Below are 19774 nucleotides of genomic sequence, written 5' to 3'. Positions count from 1 at the left end.
GGGGAAGGGGAGTCAGAGTCCCAGAGAGTCCTCCCTAGCCCGTGGGTACCCCAGTGGCCATGTTCCAACTGTGCCTGCCAACAGTGACTCAATCCACTTAACAGGCCTGATCAAATTATCTTCTCTCCATGGGTCTTACCATAACAGAAAGTGCACCGCTGAAGTCTCTCTAATGCTGGCATGTCGTCTGCCCCCGAGGGAACCACTATGACTTGGAATGTGCCAGTGTCATCGATCTGCAAGGAACAGAGGCAAAAGAGAGAACTGTTTAGTGGGTAGGTATGCAAGAACTTCCCAGCTCTGTTTGGAGAACTGGGACTTGAAGAGTGGGCAATTCTTCTAAGATGACCGTGGGGAAGGGCAACATGGCAGGGTGGTTAGAGCACTGCTGGGCTTAAACCCTAGCTGTCCCTTTAGCTGTGTGACAAGCTACTTTGCCTCTGTTTCCTCATCTGTAAGATGGCAATACTGTGACAACTACCTAACAGGACACTGTGAGCGTTATTGCAGAGCACTTGCTGGTGCAGGGGGTGCCATGTGGGTCATTGAAAGAGCATAAAGCACCATGGAGCCTGGTGCAGTGGCTCACGCCTGTGATTCCAGCTACCTAAGAGGTAGAGATTTGAAGGATCACAGTTTGTGGCCAGCCTGGGCAAAAAGTAAGATCTCCATCTCAACAAATAAGCCAGGTACGGTGGTGAACACCTGTCATTCCAGACATGCAGGAAGCAAAAGAAGAGTGTGGTCTGAGGCCAGTCCTGGAGCAAAACCACATGACCCTTTCCGAAAAATAAAGCAAAAAAGGGCTGGGGACATGGCTCAAGTGGTAGAACACCTGCCTAGTTAGCATGAGGCCCTGAGTTCAAAGCCCCAAATCCCAATACCAAAAAACAAAGCAAAATAAAAGCATCAAACCCACAAAGCACTTTCACATCGATTATCTCAACAACCCAGTGAGTTAGTGCTTATGTTCATCACCCCGTCTTACAGACGGGGAAACTGAGGCTCAGAGAAAGGTTATGCAAGTCACTTAAGGAAGAGAATCAGAGACTCCCACATCCCCAGGTCCCACAGAACCCCTGAAATCACAGGCAGCACTTTATAACTGTCTTTGGGTTTCCACTGTGAACTAGGCATTGAAGCTGGCTATGAATACAGCCTCTGAACCACTCCAAAACCCCACAACCTTTTCGCTTTGGACCTGTTATTAGTAATCACCTTGGGGAGCTTGAGGGTGCAGAGTAGGGAGACAAAAAATAAGGTCCTCATAATCAACAATTAGTTTATCGGTTAATTGACTCTGAGATCATTGATAGCTGGAGATGTGTTCCTATCTCATGCCTCAGAGGTGGGTCAGATGACAGTTAAGTTTTCCTTTGTGAATCCTGCTGTTTTCAGCCAAGGGCTCCCTTTGTCCTGAGCAGTCTCTTTCCCACACATTATCCATACAGATAGGACTTTGGTGGTCACATGTACATGGAGTCACACTGTCTCTTTAACCAGAGCCAACTAGACCAGAGAAGGACATCTGAGCCAGCCAGCTGCGTTCTCAGGAATTTGATAGCAGGGTCCCAAGGAGTGTAAATCTGTATTTAACGACAAGCACTCATAGAGCCATAGGCTGGCCACATTCTGTCTTGTGGACTGAGAAACACGGGAAGTGAGAGGAAGAAAGAAAGGAGGGGCTTTCCTGAGGTTTCTCACTGTTTCTGCCCATTTTTCATTCAGGGGGCAACAGATGGAGAAATCCTGCTGGTCAGATTCCTCTTGGGGCTCCCCATTCTGTCTTAGAGGTGAAGACTCTGGAGTGAACATTGGGACTAAATTGCTAGACATAAATACATAAAGAAAGGAATATACAGTGCCAGGGAAAGACAGGAAGAACCAGAAAGTAGTGAAAGTGAGTATCACGTGTCATAAGAAAAGGGGAAAAACCTTACCACAGGGTAGGACCATAGGGCAGTAGATTAGGGGTGGTGGTGGCCTTACCAGGGACTTTGCCTGGCGGAATGCAGTGACTTGGGTGATGGTGTCCCCTTCTTTATCTTACTGTCTTTGGTCAAGTCTACATTTGCAAGTGGATTCTTTTATTACTATTCCTACAAAATGGTTGGGGGATGGAGGGGGAGAAAAATCAGTTCATCATGAGACTCCACTGTCCTGACTTCTTGAAGACGCACTGCATTTCAAGCCCACTACCACAGCTGGCCCCTCTAGGTACATCATGTGCAGATGGATTCTTTGAGGAAATGCTGAATGGGGTCCAGGTGAGAGGAGAGGACCAAAGGATATCTGTCCATACCTAGGCCCTGTTGGTAAATCCTACTTCAGCTGTGTACACTGGTGTACTTGCACTACCTGAACTAGTTCTGGTGATCTGTAAACAGAGTCTTAGGTAACACACCTGCATGCGTCTGTACACTGAGTAGTTTGCATAGCTGTGGCCTCAGTGTTTCAAGTGACTCCTACCCTTGCTCCATCTGGACTGTGATGAGTGACTGGGTGGGGCAAAGGGCTTATGACCAACTACTGGATCCATGGGAAAAGCTTCACATGGTCCTCGTTAGTAATTTAGGCTAACAATGAGTCATGTATCAACCTATTGGTGTCAAGTTAAAAGCAGTACCATCCTGGTCTGGCACAGTGGTTGATGTCTGTAATCCCAGGCTCTTGGGAGACAGAGATCAGGAGGATCCTGGTTTAAGCAGGACAAAAAGTTGCCCGGGTTGGGCAAAAAGTTGATGAGACCATGTCTCAGCCATCAAGGTGGTCACGGTGGTACATATCTGTAATCCCAGCTATGTGAGAGGCATAGTCTAAAACTGGTCCTGGGCAAAAACACAAGATTCTACATGAAAAACAACTAAAGCAAAAAGGGCTTGAGAATGTGGTTCAAGTGCCAGAGGGCTGATTTAGCAAGTTTGAGTTCAAGCCCAGGTACAGGAAAAAGAAAGAAAAAGAAGTAGTGCCTTACTGGGGAGAGTCCACAGGAAGCCTGTGCTCCCCATACCCCAATAATCTTTTAATCAATAAAGTTTGAAAGATGTGGTTTTAGAGGTCACTCATCCTTATCACTTAATACTGGAGTAACTATAGTAGCATATAACAGAAATATTCCCTAAACTGAATGTGGGCTGGAGATTTAAAATAAAAGGGTCCCATTGTTCACTTTTCTTACTGTGGAGTCAAATAAGTACCAGCTTGGGTAAAAGAATGGCTTTCGTGTAGGCCCATGGACCCAGGGCTCTCAGCTCATGGATCTGGATGAAAACTTCTTGTTCTCTCTAGACACCATGGGGCTCCATAAAAAGGTGCACTCAAGACAAGTATAGTCACTATCATAATATCTTCTCTCTTTAGTTAACTCCATATCAAAAAAGGAAACCCTTTTGAAAGGACTGGGTACACAAAACACCAAGTTTCTCATTAAAAATTCCTTCCCTCCGTAAAAGAAGGAAGTTAAGAAGGGGAATATGGCTGATATACTTTCTATACAAGAATGAATACAGAATTTTCAACCCTGTTGAAATCACCATGAGAAGGGGACTAAGGTAGAAAGGAGAAAAATAGAGGAGATGAATCAATTCAGGTGATAATATATACATATATACATGGAAATGTCACAGTGAAACTCCCTGTGTTGCTATCTTAAACAAACAAAAATGTTATTTTTTTCTTTCTTTTATAAAACTGGAGAATGGAAGGGCAAAACAGGTCCTGCCTGAGGGGGCTGGCAGGGGGGCGGGAGGTGGGGAAAGGGCATGGGAGGGAAGATCTGGTGCACACACCATGTACGCACGTATGGAAGTGGAAAAATGACACCTGTCAAAACTGTTCCAGGAATGGGGGAGGGGGGAGGATAAAGGACAGCGGTGGAGGGGGTGAATTCAAGTAGGATATATTGTAAGAACGTCTGTAAATGCCACAATGTACTCCCACCCAGCACAACAATAAAAAAAATTCCATCTCCTGTCTCCCATCACTAGAATCATCTGAATATTAAATCCACACTTAAAGTTGTGCATGGCGGCACACACCTGTTACAAATGCCATCAACCGTTTGTATCAGGATATAAAGTTGTCCCTTGTGAATAAATAAAGCCAGTGGATGAGGGTGATACGAGGACCCTGTGTCATCAAAGTCACTTACAGAATTTTTAAGCTGCGACTTCTCATGGCAGCGTCAGTTGTCCAGCCTGGCTCGTCTTTTCTAATTTGTGTGCATTTCCTTTTATGTTGGTTATTGCTTTTGTATAATTCTGAAAGTTCAGAGTAGAATAACAGCTTTAGCTCCTATCCCACCTCCCAGTCTTCATTTTTAGTAAACTGATTTTCACTTAATAGGACCAGGGTACTGATTGGTAATAGTAATACAACTAAAGCTGAGTTATCATTCTCGAGAAATTACTACAGCGCACAGGCATTTAGACACGGCTGCATTATTTAATCTTCACACCACCTCTAGGAATAGCTTTCCTTACTTACAGAGGAGAAAATATATTTCAACTCTGTTCTGCTTATTTCAACCCTTTTTTGGTTTTTTTGGTGGTACTGGGGTTTGAACTTAGGGCCTCGTGCTTGCTAGGCAGGTGCTCTCTCACTTGACCCACACCCCCAGCCCTTTTTGCTTTAGATTATGTTTTAGATAGGGTCTTGCTTTTTTTTGCAAGGCCAACCTAGGACCAAAAGACTCCTATCTAGGCCTCCTGTATAGCTGGGATCACAGACACACGACACCACACCATGTCCAGTTTACTTGTTAAGATGGGGGTCTTGTGAACTTTTTGCCCAGGCTGGCCTTGAACCATAATCTTCCAGAGCTGCTTCTCCTGAGTAACTGGAATTACAGATATGAGTCACTGTGCCTAATTTATTTAAATACTTTCACTGAAAGTTACAGAGCTGGAAAGGAACTCAAAAGACCACTTAATGCTAGCCCCCAGTCTCTAGGAAAGACACAAGTCACGAGGACAGTGAGTGGCTGCGTCTTCACACAAAGATCATGTCTTGAGCACCTGCACTGCATCCACTTAGTCCATGCCCACAGCAAATCTAAATTGCCTTCTGAAAGTTCTTAAACCTAACCTGAAGCTCCCTTGCTTCTCTAATAGGAGGTTTCTGCAAAGTTGGATTTCAGCTACTTTTTTCTAAATCATAGTTTTTCTTCTTCTTGAAGACAATGACTTAGCTGCTGCTTATCTTCCCTTCTCTAAAGGAATAATTTCGAACGGCTGGAGTTTTTATTTGGGATGTGTCTTCTAATACTCTCTTGCTGCTTCCCTGGTCCCTCCCCCTTCATGCTCTGTCTGCACATGGGTGGAAAACCCTGCACCATGCTGGGCCAACATGGCCGATTGGAAGGGAACCTGGCTGGTCAAGCAGGTCCTCCAAGTCCAGTGATGGAGCCACTACTTTTCATTATTGTTGTTGTTGTTGTTGTTGTTGTGCTGGGGGTACACTGCGACATTTACAAAGGTTCTTACAATATGTCATAGTTGAATTCACCCCTCCATCATTCTCCTTTATCCCCCTTCCCTCATTCCTGGAACAGGTTCAACAGGTCTCATTTTTCCACTTTCATGCAAGTGTACACTGTATTTGTACCATAGTCACCCTCCCACACCCTTTCCCCACCTCCTCCCCCTCCCACTGATGGAGCCAGGGTGTTCTAAGTGACACAGGGACATCTCGATCCCTGGTGGATTATTTAGAATGCTACACATTAAGAATTTAACTCTGACCAAAGTTCAGTATATTCACAGCTGAGCTATATCGAGAGCCCGTTGAGGACTGCCTTTGGAATAAAAAAATAAAGGACAGGACCATAAAGTAGGTCCTGTGGGGGGAGAGAAACTTTGAGAGGGGGAAGTGAAGGGAGAGGATAAAGGAGGGTGAACATGGTGGGCATGCTTTATTTACTTATATGAAATAGAACAATGAAATCTTTTGCAATTGTTTGAAGCAGCTGGGGAGGGGATGGGGGATGAGGGAAGAGATGGCGAGGGTGAACTTAACCAATGTACAAGGTAAGCATATTCAGGAGTGTCAAGATGAGTCACCCCTGTACAACGAATAAACAACAATAATAGAGGTCATAGAAGAGTTTGATCATTGATTTAAGAAAGCATCATTGGAATGGCTTTTTCTTTATAAACTCTACATCATCAGTGAAGTTATAAAATCAATTGGCTTTTATCATACGGCAAGGACTACCACCCTGGCTAAAGGGCATACGTGTGTGTGTGTGTATTGGTCTGATTTCAGTATCTTCAAACTCAAAAGCAACTCAGTAGCTTGGGGAAGCAGTACCAGAACAAACGTGGGGTCAAGTCCTGACACAGCCACTTCTTAGCTGAGTGGACCTGGATAAGTAGCCTAGCTTCTCCAGGCTCAGCTTTCTGTAAAATGAGAATAACAGGACCAGATGCAGTGGCTCATGTCTGTAATCCCAGCTACTCAGGAGGCAGAGATTAGGAGGATCACAGTTTGAGGCCAGTCTAGGCAAAAGGTTCTCTAGACTCCATCTCAATCAGTAAGCTAGATGTGGCAAGGCATGTCTATAATCCCAGCTATATAGGGAGCCAGAAGTAGGAGGATTGCAGTCTGAGGCCAGCACTCGACAAAAACATGAGACCCTATCTGAAAAATGACTAAAGCAAAAAAGGGCTGGCGAAGTGTCTCAAGTGGTGGAGCACCTGCCTAGCAATAGCAATTGTGAGGCCCTGAGTTCAAACCCCATACTGCCACAAAGAGAGAGAGAGAGAGAGAGAATGAACACACAACTATCTCCATCCTGTCCAAACTACTTGTGAGAATTGAACAGGATAACGTGTAAAGAAGGCTTAGCGTGCTTGTGGTACATGGTAAGAAATATTTCCTGCCATTCTATTCTGATTTGGAGGTCATGGAAATCCAGTTCCATACTTTCTGCGAGGCGTCTGAACACAGGCAAAATGACTAAGAATTGCAGAGCATAGGACTTGGCCTTCTTACCGCAAAGGCCCGCTTCACGGAGGGCACGTTGCTGAAAGCCACCACGACGGGAACAATGTCAAGGGCACTGAACTCCATGGTGGCCGTGGCGATGGCCTGGGCATCACTTGACTGACCACTGCTGAAAAAGGTGGCGATTCTCCTGGTGTGTGCGCCGGGCAGCGTCCGCTTGAAGACGTTCCTGGAGATGAACCTCATGGCTTTGCCCAGCTCCCTGCCGTCGGGGGACCTCTGGTAAGGAAGAGCCTCGATTTCCCGCAGAAGCTGGTCCTTCTTGTAGGCGTCTGAGAAGCGCACCAGGTGCCGGGCGTGGGTGTCATAGGCCAGGATGGCCACGCGGGCGCCCACGGGGCAGCTGCTCTCCCGAACTCTGACATCCCTCACCAGGGAGGCCACCATCCCCTTCATCCGCTCAAATTCCTGCTCGGTGACATCCCGGGACTGGTCCAAGGCAAACACCAGCTCAGTTGGATGCACCGGGCATTCAGGTTTCCCTAAAAGACAGCGGCATCCTCTTATTGCAAGCATGCTTACTTAAAAAAGAGCGAGAAAGCAAAGTAACTTTAAATGTTAGCCATCCAAATATTTAAACATTAAATGATCGCTTAGATAGTAAAATATAAAACATTCAGCATTTAAATCTTGAATAATGAAAAACACTATTCTACAAAGTCTGCTCTTTTGAGCCCCACATAAAAAAAAAAAAGTGTGGGGTTCGGTGGGACTTGTTAGGACATTTGTGAATTAATTACCAAAGTCCCTCCAAACAGCACAGAACTACAAAGATGGAGTCAAAGGCACCGTGTTTTGTGGCTATGACTTCAGCCAAGCTAAAACCTACTTTTTAAAATTTAATGTGAAAAAATTTAAATTAAAAAGGAACAGCTATGGGAGCTCCTTAGATACTTGCAGAAAAGCTGGAAGACAGCAGACCTGGAGGATGGGGAAGAGAGTGAGAGAGAAAGAAAAGAAGAAACAAGCTTAGGGCTTCAGAACAGACCCAAATATGAGCTATGTGGCCAGTCCAGATTGCTATCCTTAGTGGTCTGCAGTAGTTTTGTTTTGTTTTGGTGGTACTCGAGTTTGAACTCAGGGCCTTGTGCTTGCTAAGCAAGGGGGTCTTGCAAACTACTTGCCTGGGCTGACCTCGAACTTCGATCCTCTCTGATCTCAGCCTCCTAAGTAGCTAGGATTACAGGCATGAGCCTCTGGCGCCCTGCTCTTAGTTTCTTTTATGTAAAAAGTGAGTCATACTGTCACAGGCCTGTCATGAGATCTAAATGAGCCAACACGGGTAAAGAACTCAGCGCCTGGCACATAGCAGATACCGGTCATCATTGTTATTAGAGTCTCCCATTGTGAGGAAGAACATGAAGCTTTAACCAATAAATTTTTAACAGGTAAAATCCAAGTTAATAAAGGTGCCCTAGAATATTTAAGGCCTATTTGATATTTATTATTAGAGTGATAGAAACTTTACATAGAGAAATCTTGAATTCTGCTTATTGGATGCTAATGGGTTCTTGTGTCCTTATTCAGGTGGCAATTCATTCATTTGAATCCCAATACCCTGTATTTATCACAGTTGGCCACCTATACTCAGTCATGTAGTCCATGTCTCTCCCTCTCATTTCTGATGGACAGAGAGGGACGGTGCCTCTGTTGACCTTCCAGGATAAGTCCCTGTCCTGTACAGATGTGTGGTAAATGTTGAATGATTGAAAAAAGCTGAAGAAGAGCAGTTCTTGGCAACAGGCCCAGGAAGACCAAAGCTTGAATGACATGTCAGATACCAAGTTTGGGGATATAGGTTGGTAAGACGACCCCGGGGATGTGTTTTCCTTGGGTGGGTTTCTCTTATCACCCCCTCAGGGACACAGGGCGCTGTCAGTTCCTAGGAAATGCCTAGCTAGGTCTCTCTTGTTTTATGGCCTTGTACTTGGAGTTCCCCCTGCCTCACCCGACTCTTGCAAAACTGTGGTTCCTTCAGCCACACTCCAAGTTCACTGCCTCAAAGAACTCCTGTCCCCATACATCTCCCTTCCAGGTCATCCTGTGTAGGGGCGGCCTACGCTTTTCCTCCTTCACAGCACTGAACTCTTTCATTGTTGATTTAATATTTAGATCCTCCATGAGACTAGAAGTTTCTAAGGACAGGAATCTTGTCTGTTAGTCTACTCTGTGTCCCCAGTGCCTTTACAGAGACCGGCAGGTAGTAGACTTTCAATAGATGTTGAATGAACACATAGGCAATCAGAGGACAGGGTTTATATAAAAATGATAAGGGTGTAAATGTGTTTCAGATGGTGAGAGTTTAGACAAAACATCATGCAAGAAGCATTTGCAAAATACTTGAAAAGAAACAAAAAAGTCAAATCCTTGACAATTAGCGCTGGAAGGTGTTAAGCCAAGTTGGTAATTAACAGCAAGCATGACCTACATAGGAGTCAGCATTATCTGAACTGCACATTCGGATTGCTTGCTGTCTGACCATTCCTGTTTATTCATCACAGATCTTAAACACTGAACTAGAGCAAGGATAAAACAGAGGAAGAATGAGAGAGAGGCAGGGAGGGAAAGAGATGGAGAGGAAGGGGGAAGAGGAGGGAGAGGAGCAAGGAAGAGGGAGAAGGGGAAAGAGGAGAAATAATGGGAGAAAGAGGAAGGAAAAGGGAGGTGGGAAAAGGGAGGTGGGGAAGAAGGGAAGTGGGGAAGGAGGGAGGTGAAGAGGGAGGTAAAGATGGAGATAGGCAGGGAGGAAGGGGGAGAGAGTGGGTGAGAGAGGGAAGAAGAGAGAAGAAATATTATTACAAAAAAACTAACAAAGTGACTAAGGATGTTAGTCATTAAACTATTATTAATAATAAAAAGGTCTTGATTTTGAGAAAGAGCTGTGAGGCTCAGTTGAGGCTGAGTGCATTTCTGGAGACCAGCCTCCCCTGCTAGTTTCAGACCACTAAGAAAGCCAGGGTAAAATTTCTCTCACTTGGTAGCCATGCACTGCTTAAGCTTATCTTTCCACATTTTGGAACTTGAGTAAAACATGCCATAAGAAAACATTACTCACCATGTCCACCAGCTGGGGAAGAAGAACAAAAGAGACTGGGTTACTGTTTGGTAGGTGACTAGTGTTCTGCATTGTGAAGGAAAATCACAGCAGCCCTGCCTACTGCTGTAGTGAATCAAAAATCAAGGTGACATATTGGGTTGGTGACAAAGCCAGCATCCTGATAAGAGCACTGTCCCTCCTACAGGAATTAGGATGGGAGAAGAAGTGGGACCGTAGGCCATAAATCAGCAGCCTGGGACAGAGCAGCTCTGCCTGGGAGGGACCGTGATCCTATAGAAAGGATACTGTTCTGTTTTGAGCCCATCACGGGTCCATTCCACTACAACACTGCTTTCAAAGCTTTTAAAAGTCTGTGTCTTCCAGAACAGTAGCCAAATATGTCACCTTGTCACCCCCCAAGTGCCTTGAGAGAACTGTAGATTCTTCCTTTGAGTCATAGTGCTTATTTGGGAAGAATTATACATGCGTAAAGGAACAGTCAATATGATGACATAGAAATACAATATTAATAAACTAGTATACTGCAAAATTACAATAGTAGAAGAGGCTGTTTTAAAGGTCTTTAATTCCAAATAGCATCTGCAAACTCAAAATGCCTTTTAAAACTTTGAGAGAGGAAAAAAAATACTGGCAGAATAAGCATTATGAGTTTTATAAGCAAACCAATCAGTCCAAATAAAAGTAATCAAATTGATCTCTCCAGAAAAGGAGTAATAAACCCAAGGAGGCAGTCAGGACTCCCACCCATAAGGACACCCTGTTAGTATGGTTGCCTCTTCAGGCCAGTGAATTCAAACCTATCAGCTACATAAAGTTTGGGGCGACTACCCCTGATTGATATCACCGGTAGGAAAGTCCTGACCTCAAATCTCCATTTTCCCCAGGTTCAAAGCACGAGATATATTACTGCTCTGTGCTCAAACAGGTTCCAGTAAGGCCCCTAGGCAGCCTGAGAGTTAATGTCACAGTCCATGTGGACTCCAAATGTATCCAGTGACATCTCTCATTTTAAGAAATTGGTCGTTCAATTGTCACAGCTTTCTCTGCACCCCTTCTAGAAGAGCTGACCACTGGGCAAGCATTTTAAGCAGGGTACTTACGGCTGTGATCCCGCACATACTGAATGAGGTCACAAGTCTGCAATTCAAAAACAAGACACAGAGAATTAGCCACAGAGCCCTAGGTCACAAAGCTTATGATAATTCAGTGTCTCAGAGAGGTCACGGCACTGTTGGCATCAGGAGATACGTACGGAAAATGAAGTCAGTCCTCTGGCCCCTTTCACACCCTAGGGAGGGAGACAAGCAAAAACTGTTTTAGGGCTTTGCACATGCATTGGGAGCCAAGACACACACTGATGTTGCCTGGAGGAAGTGACTGCTTTAAAAGATTTTATTCCTATTAAATTAGAGAGAACCAAGGGGCCAGGCAGGATGCCCACGACTTAGAGTTTTGTGCCCAGGGGAACACGCTAAGCAGCTAGCCTGATGCACCCCATCTTCTAGCACCACCTTCCCCAGGTGCCATCCCTGGACCACACGGTTGTCCAGAACCTAAGGACAGAGCTGTCAACTTGATTCTGGCAAGCAGAGCCCTGAGCAGATCTAAAGGCCACTGCTGCTCCATCCGTGCCACGCTGCCCCTCCTGTGGTGGGGTGTTGGGGTTCTTCATCCCCGTCTGAGCAGCAGTCAGACTTGAACCCCAGTCCATTCCCACTGTGGGTTGGATGACAAAGGGACCACACTTCAATCAAATACCTGGAAAGGCCACCCCAGCTGTCTTCCAAAAATGAGTCTATCATTTTTGACTCTCTCTTGCTATCTATATCTGTCTAGGCTGGGGACAGAAAGAACAAAGGAGTTCGGATTTCTTATGTTTAGTTCCATCTTTGGAACAGGAAGAACCTGGCTACTCTCAAAGAGAGACCCAAAGACAAATGGGAGGGAGCCTCCCACAGCAAAGAACTGGTTCCAGGAAGGTGACTTGGCTCCTACTCACTATTTATTAATTCCACTTCTGTCCTTACCCCTCACTGAATGAGGGAAGATGATTGCAGAAACAGAACTCGGTGATGACTGAGGATCTCAGTCTTACACTCAGATTCCCAATCTCCACCCTCCACCTTCCAGGAGACACATTTAGTTGGCACCCTTTCCTCTCTTCTCAGAGTGTGTGAAAAAGTGACAACAGTGGCCAAGAACCGGAGGCAGAAGGCATGCATACATTAAAAAAAGGAAGATTTCATGCATTTACTTAAAAGTGTTTTTTTCAGTAGCACGGGGGTTTGAACTCAGGGCCTCGTGCTTGTGAGGAAGGTGCTCTACGACTAGAGCCACTCCACCAGCACCCCATGCATTAACTTTTTACCTTGCGCCCAGGAGGTCCTGGCTCCCCAGGGGATCCCTGTGCTCCTGCAAGTCCAGCAGAAATCTCAAAGAAAAAGTTATTTATTTTAAAATCATATTTATACCTGTATGTACATGTGTATTTTATTATTTAAATTTAAAATATCTAAATTTCGAGGGTAAAAGGGAAAATTTTTACTTTCATTTTAGAAAACAGAGATCATAATAAAAAACAGAAAGAGGAGAAAAAAAACTCAACAATTCCTTCTTCTCCAAATAATCCTAAAAACATTTTGGTTATTTTTCTTATTCATTTAGTATTAAGGTACATATTCTTTTGTTTTTACTACTTGGATCACACTTTTTTGCACACTTTTTAAAAGCTAACTAACTATATATATATATATATATATATATATATATATATATATATATATATATATATATCTCTGAATGTGTTCATGATACTAAACATTCTTTTCAAAAATCACTTTTTGTGGCCACATAGTATTCCATTACAAGTTGTTTAAGTTTGTTATTGCAATTAAACAATGCTGGTCTAAAATTATCTGTACAATTATGATTATCAGATTAAGATTATGAAGACTAGAATTGTTAGGTCAAAGGAGAAAATTTCTTCTAAATATCAGAAAGGTTGATTAGCCTAAAAAACAACAACAAATAAAAATATGATGAAACAAAACTACATGTAACCCATGCTAAAGTGACAACAGAAACACTTAACAGTTGGCTGAAAACATTTGTGATGAAAAGGGGATACCAGCAATAATTAATCCACAGTTGATATCTGTTTGCTGTGTGTCCAAACTTTTTCTGTGTACTCAGACATACAGTTTATCACAGAAAAAGATAGGACTTAAGGTTTTAAAATGGGGTAATAAACTGTTTTTCAATGTGCCATAGGATTTGCCTTTACAGTAATAAAAAATGAACTGGTCTGAAAATCCACCTTTGTGTAAGGGCACTGCCAATGGGAGAGTCGACCACTGATGTGCTGCGGTTGTTCCAATGATATCTGAGCAGGTTGCATAGGTCAACCTCTGAGGAACAAAATGGTAGACTGAATACATGCATTCTGTATTCAGTTACTTTTGTTCTTTTCCAATATTTTACTAAAATAATAGGTTTTCTTTCTTTTTGTAGAGGTGCTGGGGTTTGAACTCAGGGCCTCATGCTTGCTAGGCAAGTGCTCTACCACGTGAGCCTTGTGCCCCCAGCCCTTTTTGTTTGTCAAGTAGGGTCTTGCACTTTTGTCTTGGCTGGCCTGAATCAACAGCCTCTTTTTTCTACCTCCCAAGTAGCTGGGATTACAAGTGTGAGCAACTGCACTCAGCAAGAAAATGAGAGTCTTAAAAGGTAAAAGCAACAGTAATAAGGAGGCAGAGGAAGATGAGGACAGCCACAGGATTTGGAGGCTGAAAGCAGTCACGTAAACATTAGATGACTTGGGAGCCTGAGAAGGCAGAGCCCTAGGCCAGCAGAAGGGAAAGCTAAAAAAAACAGCGTGCTTGACATCTCACATTCCCAAGAGATGCAGGCTTTGATCGCACCAGGAACTCCCAGAAGCATAAGGAAAGGTACAAGGCAAGTAGGGAGGCTTAGCTGAAAATCATTTGAGGGATCCCCAAATCTCCTATCTATTGCCAACAGTTGGGTGATGTCCCTTGTCCCACAGGAGCAATAAAGCAAGGTAGAGTTGAGGTGAGTCTCCAGGCAGAGCCGGGGGCCAGTGGTGCTGGGTGCCATGCTGAAAGGGGAGACTGAGTGAAAAGACAACAGCAGACAAGAGATCCCAGCTCTCCACATGGCTTTTCAACATGGCTTCCAGAAAGCTGCCACCCAGACCTGGCTAAAGAAGAAAAATCTAACAGCTCCCATGTCAGAGGTTTGTAAATAAAGAGCTTGACCAGGTCACTGTCCAGTGAAATTTGCATTCCACAAACCCCAGTCATCGCCTCAGGGCTTACAAGCAATCTTTTGTCCTCAATTCTCAAATATGTCTCTTCCTGAGACATATGAAAAATACAGATCAAAACAGCAAAAAAAAAAACAAACCTTTTTTCTGAGCAAGAAGACTTAAAAATACTAATATCCTCAGAGAGCTAAGACAAGATGCTTCAGGTACAAAACAGACCAGTATGCTATAGAAAGGAACAATCAGAGACTAGGAACAAGCTGGAGAAAGTTAAAGTATGAGAGACATTAAAATAAAGTCAAGTCACTCTCAGAATGCAGAGAAAAAATATCCAAGAGGTGGACAAAGGAGAAGAGCAACTTAAAGGGCTATCTTAATATACTCAGCAATAGGCATTTCAAAAACACAGAACAAACAGGAAGAAGTCATCAAAATAATAAACACTTCTTAGAACCAAAAGGCATAGACTTCTGTGCTCACAGGACCTAGCTAATCCCCAAGAAGACAGATAAACATGGCCCACACACCAGGATATGCCACAAAATAATCAGAACACTAGGGACCAAGCAACCATCCAAAATTCTGAGGAAGTGATGCCAACCTATGACTGTACGCTAGCCAAGATACCTGACCCCATCTGCAGGAGGTAGGAAGTCATTTTCAGACATGTCTGTGTCAAAAGATAGGTTTCTCATTAGCTAGCTACTGGAGGAGCTTGCCATGAAACATCCAGGAGGATTCTGGGAATGGGAGTGAGAAGCAGAAATGCAACAGAAGACAGGTCGGGGGTGCCCCGAGACCAAGGCGAAGGGCTGAAGTTGGCACCAACTAAGTGGGAACAGCCTGCTCAGGTCCAAGGCTCGGGGTCAGGATGAAGCCTGGCAAAGTCCTGGCTGCATCTGAACGTCTTCAGAAGGATTGAGGTAAGTGGCAAATCAAGAAAGGGGACCCATCAGCAGCACAGCAACTAAGAGATAGCATAGATAAATGGGACCTCATAAAGCTAAAAAGCTTCTGTTCAGCAAAAGAAATGGTCTCTTAAACTGAAGAGAACACCCACAGAGTGGGAGAAAATATTTGCCAACTATACATCAGACAAAGGACTGATAACCAGAATATATAGGGAACTTAAAAAACTAAATTCTCCCAAAACTAATGAACCAATAAAGAAATGGGCAAGTGAACTAAACAGAACTTTCTCAAAAGAAGAAATTCAAATGGCCAAACAACACATGAAAAAATGCTCACCATCCCTAGCAATAAAGGAAATGCAAATTAAAACCACACTAAGATTCCACCTCACCCCTGTTAGAATAGCCATCATCAGCAACACCACCAACAACAGGTGTTGGCGAGGATGCGGGGGAAAAAGGAGCTCTCTTACACTGCTGGTGGGAATGTAAACTAGTACAACCACTCTGGAAAAAAATTTGGAGGCTACTTAAAAAGCTAGACATTGATCTACCATTTGATCCAGCAATACCACTCTTGGGGATTTACCCAAAAGACTGTGACACAGGTTACTCCAGAGGCACCTGCACACCCATGTTTATTGCGGCACTATTCACAATAGCCAAGTGATGGAAACAGCCAAGATGCCCCACCACCGACAAATGGATTAAGAAAATGTGGTATCTATACACAATGGAATTTTATGCAGCCATGAAGAAGAACAAAATGTTATCATTCGCTGGTAAATGGATAGAATTGGAGAACATCATTCTGAGTGAGGTTAGCCTGGCCCAAAAGACCAAAAATCGTATGTTCTCCTTCATATGTGGACATTAGATCAAGGGCAAACACAACAAGGGGACTGGACTTTGAGCACATGATAAAAGCGAGAGCACAGAAGGGAGGGGTGAGGATAGGTAAGACACTTAAAAAAATTAGCTAGCATTTGTTGCCCTCAACGCAGAGAAACTAAAGCAGATACCTTAAAAGCAACTGAGGCCAATAGGAAAAGGGGACCAGGAACTAGAGAAAAGGTGAGATCAAAAAGAATTAACCTAGAAGGTAACACCCACGCACAGGAAATCAATGTGAGTCAATACCCTGTATAGCTATCCTTATCTCAACCAGCAAAACCCCTTGTTCCTTCCTGTTATTGCTTATACTCTCTCTACAACAAAATTAGAGATAAGGGCAAAATAGTTTCTGCTGGGTATTGAGGGGGTGGGGGGGAGAGGGAGGGGACAGAGTGGGTGGTAAGGGAGGGGGTGGGGGCAGGGGGGAGAAATGACCGAAGCCTTGTATGCACATATGAATAATAAAAGAAAAAAAAACTAAAAATTTTATACTAGATATCAATATATAAAAATCTTTTATCTTGGTATATTATGTACATTTTTATAATACTTTAAGAATATGATAAGTCATGTTGAAATAAATTAGGTTTAAAAATATTGAATATAAAAAAAAAAAGAAAGGGGACCCAGCAACTTTTGCAGTAGGAAGTCAGTTCATAAAAATCAAAAAGTAGGAGCATATTTTGTCAATTCCAAAATAATCAGAAGTAAACGCTGATGTAACCAGAGAGGAGGAAATGAAAGACTGACACTTTTTATTTTTTTGGTTTTATTTCATTTTCTTTTAGCTATGGACTGAACCCAGGACCTTGCACAGGCTAGTCAAGCTTCCTACCACTGAGTGACATCCTAGCCTGGTATTGCCATTTTTAAAAAATCTATATGAAATGCCACTAAAAATAACAAAACTTGTAAAGCTAGTTGATTCTTTAAACCAGTGTTCAATTGGAGAAAATCCCAATTCAAGTATGTCTGAAGACATACTTGGTTGGCATCATTTACTCTTTACTCCACCTCTAGGAATAGCTTTCCTTACTTTACAGATAAGAAAATACACTTCAACTCTATTCAGCTCATTTCAACCTCTTTTTTTTTTTTTTTTTGGTGGTACTGGGGTTTGAACTCAGGGCCTTGTGCTTGCTAGGCAGGTGCTCTGCCACATGACCCATAGCCCCAGTCCTTTTTGCTTTAAGTTATTTTTTAGATAGGGTCTTGCTTTTTTTGCAGGACTGGCCTAGGACCTCAGGACTCCTACCTAGGCCTCCAGCATAACTGGGATCACAGACACATGATACCATGCCCAGTTTATTTGTTGAGATGGGGTCTTGTGAACTTTTTTGCTCAGGCTGGGTCCTCTGGAGCTCTTCCTCCTAGCAGCTGGGATTACGGGTATGAGTCACAAAGGATTATTCAACCCAAGATGTCCACAGTGCATGGTTAAGGAACTCACTTTAAACTACGTGCAAAGTTGATGGTTTTAAAAGGCACATTCGGGTTCCTGATTTGCTTTTTTAATGCAAGCAACATGTTCTCTCTGGAATTCAAATCATTTCTTAGTTCCCAGTGTTTTGATATTTCATGGCTTTCTCTTGCTGTATAGTCCATTTGTATCTGTTTTCCTGGGTCCTAGGTCCATTTGTATCAGTTCTAAGAAGTGTTTATTAATTATTTTGATGATTCTCCTCTATTCTGAGGACAAAATTTGGAGAACTTAAGTTAGGAATATAAATATTCTAAGAGAACTGAGAAGGTGCTCAGAATTAAAAGCAAAAGTTAACCAAAATCCTTCCACAGAATCACCTGCTCTCAGGGGAAAACCTGGAAATCTTCAAGGTCCAAACTTCAACTTGGAATCCAGAAATACTCACGTAAAAGTGGGAAAAGCAGATAGGCTAGGTGAACTGAACAAGTTACAAAGATGGAGAGCCAGAAAGCGATCCAAGTATTTCTAAAGACCAAGGGAGAATGTTTCTAAGTTTCCTGTCAGTTGATTGCTTTTTAAAAAATGATTAATGTGCCCAACCAACAAACAGCTGACCTTGTTAGCATGCTTCTGATGTTCAAGGTCAAACTACTTCATTAATACATCCAGGGAAATGATCCAGAGATATTTAAATGCAGATGACATCTGGATTAATTTGAACATCTTTTCCAATATTTTTCTAATTATATCAGTCTGGATCGGGGGTTTTGAGAGCAGGAAGATAAAGGCAAGCCATCCAAAAACACGTACGAGGAAAAGAATGAGAGCTGAGAAGCAGTCCCCTTGGGAGGACAAAGGAGGGGAGGAGTGGTTGCCTTATTTTGTATCCCAAAACCTACGTAAATACTCAAACACACATAAAACTCTTGTTATAGATCAGAGTAGAGTTAAACATGAAGAAGAAACTGGAAAACCACCTCGGTATAAATATAGGATAAGACTACTTTTCATTCTTGCTGAATGACATGATCTTAAGATCTGTTCTGATTGGTGCTGTTCTGAAGAAAAGAGAAAGACTTTAAGATGTCTCAAGATTATCTTTTTCAGGGCTGATGGAGCGGCTCAAGTGGTAGAACATTTGCCTAGCATGTGTGAGGCCTCGAGTTCAAACCCCAGTGCTGCCAAAAAAAAAAAAAAATCCAGAAGATTGTCTTTTTCATTGTATGTCATTTCATGTATACAAGTCTATGACATACAAAGAATCACCAAATGCAAGATATTCGTGTTTTTGTGGTACTGGGGTTTGAACTCAGGACCTCAAGCTTGCTAGGCAGGTGCTCTACCACTTGAGCCACACCTCCAGCCCCTTTCTGCTTTAGTGATATTTCAGATGGGATCTCACTTTTTGCCCATTGCCAGCTTTGGGCCACAGTCCTGTAGAGAATCTGGGATCACAGGCATGCACCACCACACCAGCTTGTTTGTTCAGCTGGGGGCGCAGTTCTAACTTTTTTTTTGCCTGGGGTGACCTCAAACTGCAATCCTCCTCATCTCCACCTCCCCAGTGACTTGTATTATAGGTGTAAGCCACTGTGCTTAGCCACGAAATCCATTCTTAATCTACTGAAAAACAAGGAAGCCAAAGCCTATGAGACAAATGGAGATCATGTTTCTTCTGAATGACCCAAATGTTAGCTCCTAGACAATGTTTAAACCCCTCTATAAAATTATGATAATGACATTCACATAGTAATGTGCAATAATAAAGGCACAGACATATACATAATTAACAGAAACTTACAAAACTCAAGAAATACCTGTTCAAGCTCAAGGAGGAGGGGACCTTTCAGCATTCACCTTATTTAAAACAAGTTAACAAAACCTTAGTAGCCAAGTCAAGATGGAGGTGGATGTTGGCTTACATTAAACCTACCACGAAGACACACCATGACTAACACCAAAACCTGGCTGGGATCACAAGGATTCCTTTAAAACCTTTTTATTTCCAACTATAAGAAGGCTACCTCAGCAGCCAGGGCAGGTGACCTGTTCACTAAGCAAAACAGTTCCTTGCTTTCTTGATTCCATTGAGGGATGAGTACAACATCCATTTTCCACCTTAAACTCAAATCCACACATTCTGTAAGTTTTTGGACCAAGTGACAATCCTAATGATTATAAATGCACAAAGACAGATTTCC

At 43.1% G+C, this 19774-nt stretch overlaps 1 protein-coding gene across 2 annotated transcripts in view; it reads right to left on the bottom strand.

The window, feature by feature from the left end:
* The window catches only part of Col6a6 (collagen type VI alpha 6 chain), a 147551-nt gene that overhangs the window by 18049 nt on the left and 109728 nt on the right, over positions 1-19774 (bottom strand). The window contains exons 29-34 of one of the 2 annotated variants that reach the window (XM_074059391.1): positions 12432-12494; positions 11316-11351; positions 11164-11200; positions 10061-10072; positions 6994-7487; positions 140-236 (exon numbers count right to left, since the gene is read on the bottom strand). In XM_074059391.1, the coding sequence (XP_073915492.1) occupies positions 140-236; positions 6994-7487; positions 10061-10072; positions 11164-11200; positions 11316-11351; positions 12432-12494 (739 nt within the window). Of the gene's footprint in view, positions 1-139; positions 237-6993; positions 7488-9518; positions 11201-11315; positions 11352-12431; positions 12495-19774 lie in introns of those variants that run through there. The other variant, XM_074059390.1, reaches the window with a different exon arrangement.

The sequence above is a fragment of the Castor canadensis genome, chromosome 17 (genome assembly GCF_047511655.1).
Source record: "Castor canadensis chromosome 17, mCasCan1.hap1v2, whole genome shotgun sequence".
In the NCBI taxonomy this organism is placed as follows: Eukaryota; Metazoa; Chordata; class Mammalia; order Rodentia; family Castoridae; genus Castor; species Castor canadensis.
This window is presented reverse-complemented; position numbering and strand designations above follow the sequence as displayed.